Below are 19,369 nucleotides of genomic sequence, written 5' to 3' on the forward strand. Positions count from 1 at the left end.
TATTCTCCACTTTAAAGGTGATCATATTTTATTTAACAGACATTCATGAAGTACATGATCACATATGCTTCACTCTTGATTGGAAGCCTGACTCTGGGCAAGAAAATAGAGTTATGCGCTTTTGTTAAATTCCACTTTGTTTTGAGCCACGCTTCATTACAATGGGGAAACTTTGAATTTCTATGCCTATTTTCCATGTTAAAGCCAGGTGAACTTCAGTCTTACTTCTCTTTTTTGACAGTCTTTCTTTCTCTGTCCCACTCAGGCCCTAGTCAGATGAAACTGCATTTAATTTCTTAGGGTTTCATAGTATTCTAATTTGTCTTTTTGAAGAGAGACCACTTTCTAGTTTCCAAATTCCAGTGGGGCAATGGAGCAGTGCTGTTTTCTGAACTGACTTTCAGAAGTCTGTCCTTGACAGCAAATTTATGGAAGAAATGAAGCTGCTTTGTGTTCGACAACAATACAGGTTGGGGTTTTTTTCCTCTTTCCAAAAATTCTTGAATCCAAGAACATTCCTCTTGTCTCTTCACTTTGTGCCCATGGGAAATAATGCCTCTTCACTTCTAAACATGATTCAGTTGTCTTCCATGTAAGTCCTGTCACCTGAAACTTTTCTGATTCTGGGACCGAATTATAATTCTGTAATTTCTCAGAAAAGATATTACATTATCCCAAGTTATACACCAGGGAGCTGATACAACAGAGTGCAGTGTGCTGAATATGGTCTGGTGAGTTCAAAAGTGGCTCACAGACTGCTGATCTTGACTATTTTCACTGGTGATCTGGAGCTGTAGGATCAGAGTAAGATCAAAAAGGCATGTCTATGGAAAGGCAGTCTACCTCCATTGTGTTATCTTCTTTGGGCACAGCTGAACTGCCAACAGGAATGACGTGGTTCCAGGTGACATGAGGCTTCAGAAGTGACCCTTCATGATGTGCTTGTTCTTGTGAATATTTGCAATGGCAGTAGTGTTTATAATTGCCTAGAAAGACTAGAGAGACTGAGTTTCCCTCTCTGATGTTACTCTCCTCCCCTTCTGTGAGCAGGCTGGTTTATGAGACCAGTGCAGAGACTGAAAAGTTGTGGTGGTTAGGGATAATGACAAAGGGTGAGGAAGCAAGCCACCCAGGGGAAAACCAATCTGTATAGCATGAGTATTAGAAGAATCTTTCTGGGACTGTAGCAAGGTAACTCTTCAGCAGTCAGTATCCCTGAGGGCTTCCCATCTGATGTGTGCTCTAGAGATGGCCCAGGGGCCTGCGGCTTGATCCAGCCTGAGGCACCATGAGAAGGGCAGCACTTGAGGGCATCCTGAGAGACCAGTGCAGACTTATCCAGCCTGATTCACTGAAAAGAACACTGGATTCCAAAAACCTGAAACATTCTTCTATAACACACGGGAGTACACACATTCACCTAGGACATACCTTACAAATACTGTGACCATAAGATATTATTACCAAATTCAAATTTAAAACTATGGTACAGTTTTGCCAAACTCTCATTACGCTGAAAGGTGTACAGACTCAGTCCTGTCCAGTTTCACCCTTTAAGTAGCATACTCCCCTGCTACTCCCCTGGTTAAAATAATATCTTTTAGGAGTTTTGAGGGCAACAGCACAAAATACCAACACTCTTCTCTGTGTTTTCTTTCTTGCCTTTGTCTACATGCTACCACTTCAGTTGCAGGTGTTGTTGTTACTATGAATACTAGGAAAATCACATCTTTGTAAATTCTCCACAGAAGTCTAAGAGCAATGCAAGGGAACACAATTACATAGTAAGAGTACAAAAAGCATATAATCCCATGTGCTTGAAACAGAGTTCCCAAGTAGGCAATTCCGAATGTAAAAAGACCTGAGAAAAATATACTTTCCTGAAATATCTTTTTAAATTTGCAGAATTTGCACTTATTTGTAGAAATAAATCTCTAGAAACATACCTATGAGAGCAAGGATATTTTCAAGTAGGAATTATTTTCAACAGAATAATGCCACGAATTCATTCATTAAAGAGCAGACACATTTGCTATTCTAAAGCTGCTACACGCTGTAATCGGTATCATGAAAACATGAGTTAGACCTCTAAAATCATAGCAGAAACTTAAAAATAACCAAATATCTGCTCTTTTGGGGATTTGTACCTTTAGAAATCACAAGAAGCCTTTCTCCAAAACTGTTGGAACTAATTTTCAAAAGTGGAATCTGTTTTGAAAGTGTTTAACTGAACAGCAGGGATTGATACCTCAAGAAAAAAAATGTTAAGACTTGGTATAAAATGACAGGATCCAGTAACAAAGCTTATCACACAGTGTTTTACTTATCTGCTGTGACTCATGTGTACTACACAAATTTCTGAGTTTAACATCTACCTGCCTGAAAATTGTCACCCAGTAATTAGCAGCTGACAGACAACATCTATTTGCATGCTTATTTTTTAAGTTCAAAGATAAGCAATGAGGATAATGAGATTTCCTATGAACTACCTTCTTGTGTTCCCTCAAACCACCTTTAACAGAATTAATAATACACCTCAGAATCCTTGTAAATACTGAGTACATACAAAGAAGGCCAAGAAAAAATATCTGAAGCTATCAAAGAAAGAAATTCTGTGAAAAAAACACTGATATCAAAGAAAGATAGACAGAGCAAATACTGTGAAACAATCTGTTATTGAGCTAGTCACTGAAGGGCAATGACACGACTGCTGTGGAAAAAAAAAAAATCCCTTACACATTTTGAGTCCTATCCAGGCAGCTGCTTGAAAGAACATCGCATATGCTAACCAGCTCATCATGTTCCCTCTCTGCTATTCTCACAACTCTTTTAGCATGTCCTTTCATTAAACAGACATTAACTTTTGCCTCTGTTTGATCCATGTTAACATCCAACTCCGAACTGTTAAATTTCAAAGACACAAGGTCTTGTGCACTTTTTCTCACCCTGACCCTCATTCTTGTAGTAACTCCCCTTTAAACATCCCAGTCTATCTCGTAATCCTTCTTGAAAACCCTACTTAAAATGTCTCGAGAAACATTCATGCAATAGTGTGCAAAGATCACAGACTGTCATACAGACCAATAATGTTCCAATATTTCCTTATATTCACTCAATTGCCTTTCCATTAGCTAATTTTAGATGCTTAGATCACCAGAGGCTGCCTTATTGTTCTGTGTTTGTATAGCACCTGGTCCTTGGTTTGGGTTCTTACTGGCAGTGATGCAAATAAATATTTTGACATACAGATAAGATTTCTAGAGGCTCAAAAACCAGAGAGAGAACAAAATTAGTTATTTTTAAATCTACTTTATGATTTTGAAGGTCTGTCATTTCAACAACACTGACTGATAAAACCATTAATGCTGGTTTGAAGTCAGGGTAGGAGGAAATGTTGGTACAAAGCAAGTATTCTGATTTTCTTATCTTCTGCAAGGGAAAGAGACCTAAACCCTGATATTTCACACCGCTTTACAGAGTTGTAGTCTAAGCATATCCACAAGACTAGAAGCTTTTCAGGAATGTGCAGAGCTTGGATCGTTGGAAAGAGTTTTTGTTATTTATTTCTCTTCAGTAGAAGAACTCTAACTGCATGACTGTGTCAAAGAAGACAGTGACATTTTGTCTAGTAAAGAAAGAAAGAAAGAAAGGAAAGAAGTGTCCAAAGCCAGAGTAGAAGGAGCAATGGTGAGCAAGCAAGCAGGAAAAACCTAGAGACAAAATAGTAGTACCAAATCCCGCATAAGCAAGCCTCGTTCACAGCTGTCTCATTATTGAGCCATTCCACTGCAACACTTATTCACAGATTCAAAGAATGGGGCTGGATGCTGAAATTAAGTGTCGCTCATAAACACCTAGAGGCCAGAGTGGACATGTAGATGAGCCAATATGATACGGGGACCAGAAAGTCTAATGATACTCTTGAATGTAACAGTGAGGGAGTAGAAAACCAGGATAATAATTTACTGAGGTGTTAGCACTATAAAAATTATGGAAGGGCTGAGAAAACATCCTTTCAATGAGATGCAGGACTCGCACACACTAGTGTTACTGCAGAGTAACGAGTTGCCACATGTCAGTTGACCCACAGTCACCATCTGTGTACTCAATCTTGGTTTGTGGCCAATGCAAAGCAATTCAAATTAGCTCAGCCCTCTTTAAAAGAGAGGAGTTGATCAGCTTGGTTTATCAAGAAACAAAACTGAGAAATTATTTTACTACAGTGTACAAGAACGCTCACAGGGAGAAAAGTCTGAGTACTGAATAGCTCCTTAACCTACTGAAAAAATTGTAATAACAAGCAATGGCTGGAAGACACAGTAATCATGACCAGTCACTGTCATAAAACACTAACAGAAGCAGCGGATTCTCCAAGCTGTTGAGTTTTGATATCAAGACTGGACATCTTCTAGAAGGTTCACCCAAGCACAAATCTTTAGGTTCAGAAAAAGGAAAGCTGAGTCAAATGCTCAGTCTGTCAAGCAAAAAGGCCTCAAAGTTTCATTAGGATGGCAAATTTTTTGATCTATTAAGTTAAAGATCAGAAGATATCACTGCAATCATCTCACCTAACCTGGTGTAAATATGGTCTATAGAATTTAAAGATTCATTGCATGATGATACTGTCTTAGTTGTATATATTCCAAAATCAAACTGAAAATGCAACCACTAGAGACTGCATTGATATGCTGCAGATTGGGACTATACCTGATAGAAGAGCAGTTGTAAAAAGTTAAAATCTAGTATTATTCGCCTTCAGACCCCAAGTTTTTTATCACCTTCAAAATTTCTAAATAAATATATCACATTGGAAGGTAGGATAGACAGTTTAAGAATGCTACTGTTTACTAAGTTTGGATAATAGTGTGATAAGTATTGCTCTAAAAATATCACCATCAGCTGATACAAAAATGGAGATGCAAGATCATACATTTTTAGCAAGAATGAATATTTATACTCAACCTAGTCACACTCATTTATTATGTGACATACAAATACAGACAGGAATTTTAATGCATTAGCATCAGAACAATTTATACCTGTACATGCCCCATTAACTGAAACATGCAGAAGTCTTAACAAGGAGAGGGGTTTGTATTATAAAATACAAAGTTATATGGAGACAGAAGTGAAAAGCAAAATAATGGTGGCAATTTTTATGAGAGAAAATTAGGAACAATTAGAATGGAGAAACTAGTAAGAGTTAAAAAAGGAAAGAACATGCATATAGTCACTGTTCATTCATCTGCTTTGCTACAACCAGTAAAATAAATATGGTTGACAAGCTTAATCATTTATATTAAAGGAGAACTTCTCATAACACTAGCAAGGATTACAAAGGGCAGTAACATCTCGGTAGGCCTGCAGTTATTTATTTGGACATTTTACAAACTGCAGCAAAAGAGAACCTGCTTACTCATCTGAATTCCCTTGAGTGTTTTAAATCACAGTAATAAAGAATCACTTATAGAAAGCTAATAACTGTATCACCAGAGGGGAGCGAAAGAGCCACAGGAGAGTTTCTGGGCCAAAATACAGACTTCCAAAGCTTTCTGCACTAACAGGCTGGAAGTTGTAAAAGCTTTGAGGCCAAGAGAAACCACCAGCGTGGATCCCATCCCCGGATTCCCAACGCAAACAAGCACCATGCCCACTCAGTGACACCTTGCCAATCTCCCTTCTGCCGCGTCAGTCATGAATGCCATTGCTGGGGCTGAGTTTCACCTGTTCTGCCTCAATTAATCCTTGTGACTTTATATTAAAGAACAAAGCATCTCCTCCTCTGATAACAATGCTTCCTCTTCTGAGTACAGAAAAAGCTTTCTAAGAATCTAGATATAAACGTTACTTAGCCCAGAAGTATTTTCACACAGACCTCTCAGAAACTTTAGCTCCCTTGAAACTAGGCAGTGAACTCATCAAACAGATTAAACTGTCGAAATATAGATTATGAACTGTGAGGGAAGTGACTGTTCCTGCCACCTCCGGGCAGCCACAGAGGTGACAGTGCGGAGACCTGTCCTGTGGGCTTCCACCCGCCCCTCCTTGCATCAGGTAGGCATCGCGCCTCACCTTCCCCTGCCCTTGGGTTTTTGTTGTTGTTAAACACGGCCTTAATTACACGGCTGGATTTGTCCTGCCTATCCCTGGGATTACCCAGCCGGTGCCCGCCGTTAGAGCCGCGCTGTTCCCCCCCACCTCAGCCCACTCCTCTCTCCCCGGCGGGGGTCGGGAAGGAGGGCAGGAGCCGCCATCTTCTCAAGGCGGGCGCCGGGGGGCGAGTGCCTGGCGGCAGGTCTCCTCCGGGTGCGTGGAGACTGAAGGGGGGGGGCGTCATGCGGCCGCGCCTCGGCCTGCCTCCGCCCTTGTGTGTGTGAGAAGGAGAAAGCGAGAGGGAGAAAGCGAGAGGGAGGGCTCCCGCCGCCGCCACCTCCCCCCAGCCCGCCGATGGGCGTGTGCCCGGCCCCCGGTGCTGCGTGACCGCGCGGGGGGGGGGGGGGGAGGAGGAGGAGGAGGAGGAGGAGTGTGGGTGCGGGGAATTTCCTTGTGTGGCGGCGGAGGAACAACACCGCTCTAGACGGCGGGGCTGCGAGGAAGGCGCTGCTGCCGCCCGTTGCCGAGCGATGTGAGGGGGGAGCCCCCCCGGGCCCTCCCCTACCCTCCCCCCGGAGCCGCCTGCTTCCCCCCCCTCCCCTCACTCATCCCCGCCCCGCCATGCCGGACCAGATCTCCGTGTCGGAATTCGTGTCCGAGACCAATGAGGATTACAAGTCACCTACCGCCTCCAACTTCACCACCCGGATGGCCCAGTGCAGGAACACGGTGGCGGCCATCGAGGAGGTGAGCCCCGGGAGGGGAGGCGCGGCGGGGCGGGGAGCGGGCTGCGCAGCCCCCTCCGGCCTGGCTGCCCGCCGCGGCGGCAGCAGTAGCAGCAGAGAGCAAGGCGCTACCAGCGCTGGCTCCTGCCGCTCCCTCTCCCCGCCCGGCCCCGAGGAGCGCCCTCGGCTGCCACTGAGAGGAAATGGGGCTCGCCCGGGTGGAGAGGGGAAAGAAAAGGAGAGGGGGGAAGGGCTGAGGCACTGCTGCCCCCCGGCCCGCGGGGCTCGCGCTCCGCCCGCCTCCCCGCTCTGAGCTCGCCCCTCCGCGCACGGCGGGGCAGGGGCTCTGGCCGCCCTCCACCGCCGCGTCTCTCAGCCTGGGGGTGGAGGAGCCCGAGCGCTCGTTTCTCTCTCCTCCTGGCGCCCGAGGAGCCCCGAGCCGGTCGCTTCCGCCCGTCTGCCTTCTTACCTGGAGGGAGTCTTGAACTCTCCAGCCTCCCCGCTCTGCCTCTTGCTTCACAGCGACACCTGAGCCGCCTCGGCTCGGGCCCGCCGCGCCTCCTTCCCGCCCCGCCAGCTGCCGTTTGGGGCTTGGGGCCTGGCAGCCCCGGCGGTCTAGGGGGTTGGAGTGTCCTTTCCCCCGTGTGTGTTTGTCTGCCTGCCTCCTGGCACAGGTGGGATTTAATCTTCTTTCCAGTCCCCGCATGTAGAAATTTAACACACACCCCACCCCCACCCCCCCCCCCTCGTTCGGGCATATGCTTTAAGGTAGCCTTCCCTCAGGAATCGCTCCTCCAGGCTCGTGAGGCGATGCCTGCCCTTCCCGGGGAGGCGAGAACACGCCGACCCCAAAGCGGCGCCGGTTCAGCCTCCCCTCGGTGCGCGGGAGCCTGAGCCCCCTCTTTTTTTGCCTCCTCTTGGACAGCCTGGGCTGCGGATACTTTGTGTGAGCCGCTTTTGTCTCGCAAAGAGACCTGTTTGTTTTTCTTTCTTTAAAGATACTTGAAACGTGCCGTTGAACCTGACGGTAAGAGCCCTCCGTACCGCGGAGGGTGGCTGCCAGCACTAGAGGGGGGGAGAGTGAGAGAGAGACTCTTTTCCCTCCTGTTTCAAATCAGAGGGAAATCTGGGACAGGTCTGAACACAGTGAGAGCACATTCCACATCCCAGTCATACACGCACAATGAAATGAGAAGCGTCTGTGTATCTTGATTCCCCTAGCAGCTTCTGTGAAGTAACTTGTGGGAGGGGGGAAATCTTACTTGTGATGCAGATTAATTTGCTCCATCTACCTGTTACATCAGTTCTTACGGTGTGCATTTAATTGATTTGTTTTGCAGTAAGCATATATTTTAAAAAGAGCCTCTTCAGCAAAAAGAATCTTGTCAGTAGTTGATGTCCCTTCTTACAAAAGAACTGCCAGTAGCAATGGATTATTAACGTGTCTTAAGTGAACAAAACCCAGGTTAGGTGTTTAAACACCCTCTTCAAGATTTTCCTGTTTTGCCAGTTCCCAAAACCACTAAAGCAAGGAGTTGAATTCAAAATAATCTGCACAGAAGGAATTACTGTTTTGTTCCTGAGGTAATTTTCTTCCCTGCAAGCTTGCACTTAAATGCCTGGATTTAATTATAACTTATTAGCCTGATAGACTTAAGATCAACAATTCTGTATCAAAGACAACTTTTTCTTAAAGAATATTTATAATAGTGAATGATTTTAGTTGTAAGGTAGAGCTGCTTAATAATTGATTAACACAAAATCAAAGTTAGTGCAAGTGTTTGGGTCAAAAGCAGTTTTGCTAGATTTAGAGATTTTTATTACACGTCTCACAAAAATTGGTCTTTCTCTAACCCTCAATTTGCAAAGCTGTATGGTTGCAAAAATGTGATATCATTTCTCAGAAAAAACATGCAAAGAAGTTTTTGGTTTTCATTTTCATGTCTGATGATACAAAATTCATATATGATACCATGAAATTTGTAACATACGTATATTAAGGTCTGTTAAAGATTTAACTCAGTAAGTTGCGTCTTGACAACATTTTTTTTTTCACATTAAGAGAATGATATTAATTTAAAAATTTGAATATGGTGGATTCCTAATCTGCTTGGCATTTGTTTTCATGTAATCTCTGATAAGATGCTGTTGATTTTTAAAGAAACTCAATCAGTATGTTACATCTTTGTTTCTCTGCATATTTCAGATATTAGACACTGTCTGCTAGCTTAGGTACAAAAATTATCTTTTATGATAATGATGATAAAGAATGTGCCTAGTGTCTTACAGATCTAATTAAAGTTTGCAAGGCAGGAGATGAGAGATTGCACTGGCTATAGCTGCTTTTAATAGTATTGATCTATCTAGCACTTCTGGCAAAATATCAGCAGTTGCTGCCTGTTTGTGCTGCTGTCCTAAAGCATGTGTTGAAATGACTACTGAAGTTTTTTCTTTGTGATTTATTGAGAGCAACAAACAAATTTTTCATGGTTTCAAAACTGTGAAATCTTTTTTCAGACTTAGACTTCCTTGGTTTGGAAATAGTCAGGTCCTTTAGCATGACGTGCCTGGTTTTTCAGGTTAAATGTGATGCTTTGATAAAAAGCTGTCTATAAATTGTGTAATAGAGAAGTCAGTACTCAGCACCTTTTTTTCTAAAAGGCTAGGCAAGAATTAGTTCATCAGCTTGTTATGAGCTAAGATTTAGTAAAGAATGTGTCTAAAAATGTACAGGTAATAAAAAGAATTGTGTATTTCCAGTGTCGCAAGTACTGTGAAGCATCAGTTTCCAGTGCGCGCTGCTCTATTGCTGTAGACAGTACAGTTCTGAAAACTAGGAAGTCTGGCTGTGTATGATTTAGGAAATGTGTTATTCAAAACTGTTAATAGGTAAGTTGAATCCGTGCTGACTGTTGGCTTTGTGTATACATTGATTTTAACAAGTGACTGTAAGAGCTAGTTTATTAATGGAGGACAGTTAAGTTTTCATTTTCCAGGATATTGTATACATGTGTTAAATCAACAAATTAACTGGTTAATGCTCATACTTTGAGGATGTCTCTTAACTGGTTTTCCCAGCAAATCTGGTTCTGGAATGGACTGTGCAACTGCCTGCATGAAGCCAGCTTGAGTCTCCCAAGCCTTGCACTCCCTTGGGAGCAGAGGCAGAGGGGGAGGCAGTGCAAAAGCACAGGAGGCGGGGGCTAGTGTGACTTATTAGCCTGAGCTCAGCTCTGTGCAAACACAGATAGCTGTTTCCAGATCCCAATGGGAAGTCTTCTGCACTTATCATTAACACTGCTGGCTATCGGTTTTGTAATTCTGTCTTAGTTAATTAGCAGGTATCTAATTGTGTCTTAAAAGTTTAGTTAGTGAAGCCTTGCTTTCAGTGACAGAGTGGAAAAGGCTTGTAAAGTGAGGAAATCAATAAGATATTGGACAATTATAAGTGTATAATTTACCGATATGTCTCTGTGGGCAATGGTATTGCCTTAAATGAGTATTTTCTGAACTTGGATTAACTGACCTCTGTCAGTTGCAGAATATGATTGATTTTTAGTATCAGTTGAAAATACTTTGACTTTTACTGTTTTATGTGACTGTATAGACTGATTACAGACCCAGGATCATGGCCTTGAGATCACCAGAAGTGCCTTCATTGCAGTTTGGGAACTGATGCCTATTCAAACACTTGGAGAAAGAGGATCTGATCCTTTGCTCTCAGTCGTGGAAAAGGGATTAGGAAAGGCATGCTCGTAGAACACAACGTGATTTCAAAGGAAAAGGAATCATATAATTTCTGCATTGTTCACAGATTAGGATGTTGCTTAGCAAAATGGTGGGAATCTTTAGCTGCTGCTAGAACAAAATTACAAGTGAGCAGTATACATCACAGGCCATTACAGGTTACTGTTTAATCTTTGCATGTATGATAGTGACTAAGATTAAACAAGTTTTAATTGATAGAGTGCAGGGCATAGTCACATGCGTGGTGGAGGGGTTGCTTGAAATCAGTAATCGAGTCTGACAAATGCAGTCTTTTTAGTTGACTGTTTCTATTAAAGGTCCCAGGATCTAAAAATGTGTGGTGACCGTTCTTAAGCTATGAACACTTAAAAATCTGATTTTAGTACTGCTATTACTTAGAACATACACTTCTCTCTTTTATGTGCTATAAGTTAAATAAAATAGTCCCTGAACTGTAACAGAGCCTGCAAAGTGGTCCTAATAGCTGTGATCATTAAAGATTTTTAGAAATTATTTTATAGAGTGATTTAATGACTAGAATCCAAGTGTCCCACTTTTTTTTGAAGCATGGGTTAAGTTTTACAATAAAGGCTGGAACTGAAGCCCATAAAAATCCTACCCGTTTATTCTACCTGTTTATCATGGTCCAGTGCTTGTGGACCAAGAAAGAAAGGTGGGGGGCTGTTGTGCAGGCTGCTATGTAAACGAAGTAGCAGACAGTTCATGTGCTGAAGACATTTCCAAGTCAGAACTTGAGATACAAAGTTTACCGCATCTGCTTAAAACTTCACTCCATGCACAGATTTCCACAGATAGAGAGAGGAGAATGGAAACGTTGGGAGAAGTTTAATAGGTTACTGGAACGCCCTCTGCGGCATAGTAGCGTTTGCTACTGGGATAAATGTGTTGTAAGAAGTAGACAGGATAAACGTGGTGGAAAGATTTAAAACATACAACCAAAAGAAATAGTATAGTGGTACCAAAGACGGTCTTAGTTCTCTGGATAGAAGTAGATTTTAATTGTCTGGGGTCCATTTAGAAGCCGGTCTCCAAGAATTTTGTAAAATCTGTGAAATTAACATTAAAGCCATAACTTGTAATTTCAGTTCTCTACTTGCCTTTGTTCTATAGGTCCTATTCCATGATTATTGCAGCTCAATGATTCTGTTCTTTTACAATTTAAAAGGGGGGGTTTTGTTGTTTTTGTTGTTTTGTTGTGGTTTTTTTGTAATTTCCACTCCTAGGAATGCAGCATGTCATTTCAGTATCAAATCCTTTTCTTCCTCACCGTCACTTAGAATGCAAGTTTTTGTATCAGAAATGGTAATGACTTCTTGCCACCTAAGGCAATCCCACGGTTTTCAGCTGGCTTGGAGAGGCGTAAGGGATCGATGCTTATTGAATTGCATTCTCTCTTGTACATTAAAATTCTGTAATTCTCTCTGCTCCATTTTGGTTCTGCAGAGCTAACAGGTGAGAAGTGATAACAGCTTGGTAGGATGGGTGAGTGTGAGACTGGATACATGTATACACGTGTGTTTTTAAAATTTATACTTTCCCCATCATGTATTTTTTGCTTGTTAGGTCTTTAGGACTGGAGTTCTGTCTTCCCACACTACGTGATTGTGACTTGCTTTTGAAAGCTATGTGATGAAGGTGTTTTCGTATACTTTGAGAAGCTGTAGGAAATGTCATATACTGTAGTGCATTTTGGGAAATTTACTACTATTGTTTGTATATTTCCTTTTAATAAAATATATCTTTGTGCCCACTATAACCTGCTCTCTGGTAGAGCATATTTGCACACTTTTCTTACCTCATTACTAAATACAGTTCCATAAATACATGTTGTTTAAAACTTTTCTTGTGTTTCACTTCTGCTTCCTTCCTGGAATCGTGATTCTGTCATCAGCATCCAAAGAGGTTTCTGGGAAAGTCATTATGACACAAGTGGCATGATGATTTCAAAAGGAGTGTGGGAATTTTTTTCTTTTTGAGAGGAGTATAGAGGATGGAAGTTGCAGAAATACAGGAGGGAAACTGTAGGTCTTCAGCTGGAGCTTTGTGCATATTTTACAATACAGACTTTAAATCGTAAAACCTTCAACGTACAGACACTGTGCAGTCGGTTAAAACAATTTCAAATCATATAAGTAGATTGCTGTGCACCTTACCTTGGTGCATCCGATGATGCATTTGCTTCCTATTACCAAATGCCCAATCCCTGTAGGAGGATCAATGGGAAATATGTAAATTTCTGAAGTATTTTACTAACTGTGGTTTTTGTCTTTTGATTTTTTCCTAGTGCTGCTGCATTTCTCAGAACCATGTTATCTGGATTTAGTGTATTTCATGCTGATGCTAAAAAATTCTGCTCAGGTTTAACCCACCTTCACTTCCTCTTCTCATCTTCACGTTGTTCTCTGTGTACCATAATATACAGCAATGCTGGGTAAAGGTGAGGCCTTCGTTCTGAAAGGCAAAGTCACAGGACAAAAGCTAATCCCTGCTCCAAAGCACTTTACAGTCCACATGTCAAATGGACACTGCTGATGAATACATGTGGAGGAATCCAAGAAAACTTGGTGCACCTGACTAGTGTACTGTGTTTGTACCTGAACCACTGTGAAATTGTTTCTTTTTATTCATATGCATTAAAGCAGTGGTTCTCAAACATTTTAGTTCAACTCTTAAATCTTCTATGTTTTTTATAATTTCCACCTTCCACGTGCATGTATATAAGTATATGTATTATGTACAACCATTCCCTGTCTAAAATCCTGTTCCCCAGCTTCTGAGCCTCACTATTAACCCACACTATCTGTCTGCCCTGTTTCCCCAGAAACAACCTTTGCACCTGAAGCTCCAGAAAAGTTGGGCTTAGCCCAATTTAGGTTAGCTCTTCCCTCTATCATCTTGGGTATCAAGTTTCTCGATACTTTCTCAATGTTTTCAGTCTCCTAATCTCTCTTAATTTCTTGAAACTCCTTTGCTACAGAGGTTATTGGTGCTTTGCCCTACCTCATGGAACTCCCTAGCCTTGCCCCCTCTGCAGCAGCCTTGGCCCAGCCCTGTCCATGGTACTACAGCCATGGCTGGAGCTCAGATGGGCTTCATGCTAAGCTGGACTGTCTCTCAAAGATGGGCTAGCAGCAAGAGTCTTCACTTGCCCTCCATCCTCACTGGCTCTAAATAAATGTTATATTCTTCATGAAGTTGCTAGAGAGGGAAGAAAAGATATTCTCTTAGTGAAATCTTTCTGCAGCTTCTCCAGCTGCGGGGATATCTTCCACCGTTGCTCCCCTTCCCAGTCTATTTTTAATGATCTGTAGACCTCAGAAGAGTTTGTGGATGTTATAAAATGTAATTATTGGCAAGATAAGTACCAACTAAGCATTGGTAGGAAACATGAAGGGGTGATTCTAAAAAAAAAAATATGGGTGTTTGTGGCTGGAGTTAGTCTGATCAGAGGGAGGGGGAGTCATGAGTGAACAGGAGATGATTGGTGTTGCCTACTAGTAAGAATTAGAATCAAAGACCACTGTCTTACATTTAATGCAAAGGAGAGTGCTGTTACAAGTATGGAGAGGGGTTCATTGCATAGAAGACAAACTGAATGGTTTAGTGTCATGAGTGGATGTGACTGAGGAAGACTGTATTTGTCAAAGCCAGAATGTTGAAATAATCAAAATTAAATTATGAGATCATGGGTAGAAACCTTAGCTTAGAGTGAAAGGCTATATGATAAACAGGTTTCCATTTAAGAGAACCTGTTGGTTATGGTCTGGTAAAGTGGGCTGTCTGCTAACACAGCAAGCATGGAGAAATAGTGCAAGAGGAATAATTAAGAGCTGTATTTCAGACACATGGTCAGGCATCTGTGATGACAAGCCAAGATGCTTACTTTTACAGAAGGAAACAGACAGAAGCAGGAGAAGCTAATGTGAGAATCACTGATTTAAAGGCAGGAATCAAGTGGATGTTGTTGATCAGACTGGAAACAAGTGAAGTGTTTGTTGAATAGTTGTGGCTCAATTCATTGTGTACTAAAAGCAAGACAAAGAAAAGCAAAAACAAGGCAAAATGAGAAAAAAATTGTATTTGGAGAAAAAGTCATTAAACTGAGAGCTGGTGAGGTCAGCAGAACTGAAGAGTTTATGTAATAAAGCATGAAGAATGTTCATGAAGTATCCCAAGAAAGGGGAAAATTATGGGAAAAACTACAGACATGAAACACCCCAAGAAGAATGTCACAAATGGGAAGAAAAAGCCAGGTAGTCAGAAGAAAGTTTTTCATTAAAGAGTATGTGTAAAGATAAAAGACAAATTTGCAAAAGTCAAGTTTCTTTAGGAATGACAGCAGGCAGTAAAGAAAACAAAAACACTCTTCAAGCATGTAGCATTTTGAGGAGAAAAAGAAAGGATAATACACAGTTAGAATGTAGTAGTATTAAAGATAATGTAGGTACTGCCAAATCTAAATGAGTGCTCTGCTGCAGTTTTTGAGCTCAAAGTATGGGAGAAGGTACAATGGATAGTAAGAATAGAGATGCAAGTAACCAAAGCAACAAACAAAACTGTGAGCTGAAAGCACTTAGTTTGTTGGGGCTGGTTAACTTATTTTCCAGGATACAGAAAGAACTAGGATGATGACTAGCAAATACTGCTAACAAATCCTGTAAAGAATAGGATGATATGTGATTAAAGCACAGAGGGTTAAAAAAGCAGGAATGGAGAGAAAAGGAGAAGTATTTACAGCTAGTAAAAATGATTGCAATGGATGCAGAAATGCAGACCATGACTGTTAAATCAAGGAGGAGATATGTTCTACTCAAAGATTGCAAGTATCCCTGGGTGAGTGGCAGGCTAGCAAAGTAACCAGTTCCCTTTTCTGCTTCCAGAAATGCTTGAAAAATACTGTAAACAAGTATTTACAGCAACTGTCACTGCTATGCAAGAAGATGGTACTTTCCCATTTGCTTTCATTTTTTTAAATTGTAGCATAGTCAGATGTGCAAGAACTTCACATCAGGAGAGTTTATGTGGCTCCTTGTTTACACTTGCCTCAGTGCTGGCAATTTCTTATGGAAAAACAGAATTACTGAGAATCATACTTGTAAAGCTGTAGAGGTTGATTACACCCAGGTTTCATGTAAAGTTAAAATCTCTGCTTTGGTCCATTTTAATGGAGACAGAGTCTGCCCCCCCCCCCCCCCCCCAAAAAAAAAAAAAAAACAACCGAAAACAAAAACCAAAAACCAACAGCTAGAAAATGTATATCAAGTTATGGGACAAACAGAAGTTTGGTGCTCGTAACTATTGATTTTATTGCAAGCTGATGGTAGGATTGTTTCTCTTTTGTTCCTGGCCTTTTCCCCACACAGTCTCATGTTTGTTAGCACAAAGCTTCAGCTCTTCTGTATGCTTGCTGTATGCAGTTGTTCTTTTATTTGGACTAAATCCAGACTTCTTTCATGAAGTTTACATCTGTGTAGGGATTAAGTGGAGGAGTAAATTTGGCTAGGAAACAACAAAAAATGGGAACACTGGAAAAAGTAAGACTTGGAAAGTAATAGACAGTTGATGTGTCTAAGAGGTAATATGAGGATCAGTTGAAAGTGAAGAGCAAGAAAATGGAATCTGCATTTAAGACAAACTGGGATTTGAGAGAGTCATGCAGAGGCAGAAGTACTATGATAGCGTATGAGGAGTGGAGGGTCAGGAATTGGCAAGTAGGCAGAAGCATTAAGGAGGGGATAAGGAAATGCATCAAAAGTCTAAGGAAGTTCAGAGGAACCAGAACTGACAGGAACTGCAAAGGAAGAGGGAATGCGGCAGTGTTTATGCAGGAAGTACCATGAAAACGCCAGGCGGATAATGTGCAGGGAGGGCTAATGTGAAAAGGATCAGTACAGTAAGGAGGCAGGCAGGGATATAGGGAAGGGATAGTGATGGAGGAAAGTGGATAATGGTAGTGTCATAGCTACATCCTACCCTATACTTTAGGAGAGTGGAAGAAGAGTTCTGCATGTTATATATCCAGAAAATGGGACATAGTACTGAGTATTATGCAGACTTTATTAGCTGTTATATATATATCAATTTTATTTGGAAAGAGAGAATAATTTACCTTATGGGGGAGAATTTATTGATGGAGGAGCTGAGATACAGCACTGTAACTGAATAGCTTTTTTCTTGTGAGCAACACTGCTTTGCAGGAAATAAGCTTGGGTAGTGTGGTTCAGTAGTTCTCATCTAGAGTAGTAGGCTTTGTTTTCAAGTGAGTAGGTGTTGGACAGAATTTGAAAAATTTGCTTCTTTGTATGTGGGAACTCTGTTTCACAGAAATATTTACTATGGCAGTGACGTTGTGCAATGAAGTGTGTTTCTTTGGCGTATATTCTTTAAGAGGTGGCTGTAAAAGTTAACGTGAAAGAACCTGCAGTATAAATTCTAGCATCTGACTTGTTAAACCAAGAAGAAATAGAGAATTGAGAGGGAAGGCTGAAACTCTGCTCCTCATTGTCTTGGAGCAATATGCTATATAGAACCATCTGCTGTTTGTGGACCCCTCAGCTATCCCTGATTAAAGATCAGATTATCGATGTAGTTCTAGTCTGAAATCTATAATTCTGTCTAGGCATTATGCTAAGTATGTGTGTAGATACATCAAAAGAGCTGAAGTGATTAGAGCTGAACAAATTACTTTTATGTTCCTGAAAGCTTTGTTCTACATATAGAAGGCATGTAGGAAGGGAAAAAAGGAGTGGAGTGATGTGAACATTCATACAGATTATTTTCTCATGTTTTATGGTTTCTGTTCTTTGTTAGTGAAAGATTTCTTTCCTAGGATATGCAATTTCATGGAAGCTTAGACTGTATTCTAGGGAAGTCAACTTAGAAATAAATGCATTTACTAATCATTTTAAGCCCCTTCAATCAAACAGGATTACTGTTTGGCTATAGCAATAGGAGTGGAAATTTCCTTAGCACATGCAAAAACAGAGCCCCTGCTCTGTTGTCACATGCAAAACATGCAGTATAGAGTCTTGCAAGGCACATGTTTTTAATCATTTGTTTGTTTTCCAGACCTGTAGGTGTATGTTACACAACAACAGAAAAAATAACCAGCAGAGTCCTCCTACACTTTGAGCTCCATGTAGACTAGATGCTAGCGGTGCTGAAGAGAGTAGCATTGAAGAAGCAATGAAGTAGTAAATCTTTTGCAAGCTGCTTTTTGTTTGGTTTCATTCATTTTTTTGCTTAGTTCATTCTCTTCTGTTGCTTAACTGCTCTGGTTGTGGGTGACAAGCTTTTCACGTAAGTATCTTCAGTCAGTCTTTCTGTGCTAGGGATGGAGTAGTAGGGTTTGCCACTGCCTTCCCTGTCCACCAAGCCATATGGATGTGGTGATCGTGCAAGGACGTGTGGTTACGTATAGATTCAGGCATTTGTCTCTTCAGTTTCAGTCAGTTGATTCAGTAGCTCTTTCCTGTTTCTTTTAAGAACAGAACAAAAGTGCTCATAAGCCTGGACCTGCTTCTCTGTTCTAAACTGCTTCAATTTTAAATACAGAAGTTGTTCAGTGTTTTGTCTTAGGTAGCAGCTGTGTACAAATTTGCCTTCCTAATGCTCAGTGGTATAGGGAAGTACTCTTTACTCCACTTTGTAGGTATCTTCTATGTGCACGAACTCCCTAATTACTTTGGCAAAGGTCACCCTGGGGGAAAAGCTTTTAGTTTTACATCAAATATGATGTAAATGGGTATTTTATATCTACTGTTTGGTACACTAATAATTGTGTGACTTAAGATTCACTTACACTTCTAGGAAGCTGACCTTCATGACAGGAGTGCCTGAACTGTTAATTTCAGTTACACTTTAAGCTGTTGAAATTCCAGCAGGATTTAAGATCATTGTTTTCAAGACTGTAATAGTGTCTTGAGATTTCTCTAGTCGGGCACCTAAAATGAATGACAATATATGACAGGTTGGATGCATTCATTCACTTAAAAATTCCCAAATGGAAATTAATAGAATATTATGTTTATGCATTTATACAAGAACTCAAGCTCTTTACCAATAGCTACAGCATGACAAAGCATCAACAAAATTAAATTAGTGTGATTTCCTTTTCCCATTTAACCACAAGAAGAAGATACTGATGTTATCAAATGTTTGATGGCCATAAGTGGGTTAATCTTATATTTGCATTAGCTGCTGTTAATTATGCTGTCATACAGTTACTTTAATGGGGAAAAAAAGTTTTAATGCTGAGAGACCATGCAGAGATTTTTTTGAACATGGTATTCTGAATTATAGAGAGGTTGGAGTGAAAATCACAGGCTGAAGTCTGGAAGCTACTATAGAATACAAATAATTTTACAGTGTTTCAAGAGAAATGAGTTTTATCATTTGACAGTGGGCTTTCATGTAAGAACTGGTGAATGAAACAGAAAGGTTAACTATACAAAATGTATTAAATTGTAAAAGGAAATAACTCTCCACTGAAGAAAACTAAGCTGTAGTAATGAATACGCCACCAGTGTTATAGATTGATGCCTTTCATAAACTTCTACCCTAATAATAGAGAGGTGATGTCTGATGTATTGCTTTACTTCTGCTTATCCTAATTTTGACAGCTGGTTCAGTGTTTCCCTAGGAATACTTGGTACATTTGAGGTGATTTGTCTTTTGTCTCTTCTGGAGTCCCCTCTAGTTACCTGCCATTCTTTGTTGTGGGAGTATGGTGTCCTAAAAGTTCCAGTTGTATCATGAACTAGATAAAAGTTTGTGTGCCTTTT

At 41.0% G+C, this 19,369-nt stretch overlaps 1 protein-coding gene across 4 annotated transcripts in view; it reads left to right on the forward strand.

Moving 5' to 3' along the window:
- Nucleotides 1–6,691: 6,691 nt before the first annotated feature.
- ASAP2 (ArfGAP with SH3 domain, ankyrin repeat and PH domain 2) overlaps nucleotides 6,692–19,369 on the forward strand; it is a 92,869-nt gene continuing 80,191 nt past the window's right edge. For 3 of the 4 annotated variants that reach the window (XM_049818751.1, XM_049818752.1, XM_049818754.1), the window contains exon 1: nucleotides 6,692–6,840. In XM_049818751.1, coding sequence (XP_049674708.1) covers nucleotides 6,715–6,840 — 126 coding nt within the window. In that variant the 5' untranslated portion in view covers nucleotides 6,692–6,714. Of the gene's footprint in view, nucleotides 6,841–17,772; nucleotides 17,886–19,369 lie in introns of those variants that run through there. The other variant, XM_049818753.1, reaches the window with a different exon arrangement.

This window comes from Accipiter gentilis, chromosome 16 (genome assembly GCF_929443795.1).
Source record: "Accipiter gentilis chromosome 16, bAccGen1.1, whole genome shotgun sequence".
Classification (NCBI taxonomy): domain Eukaryota; kingdom Metazoa; phylum Chordata; class Aves; order Accipitriformes; family Accipitridae; genus Astur; species Astur gentilis.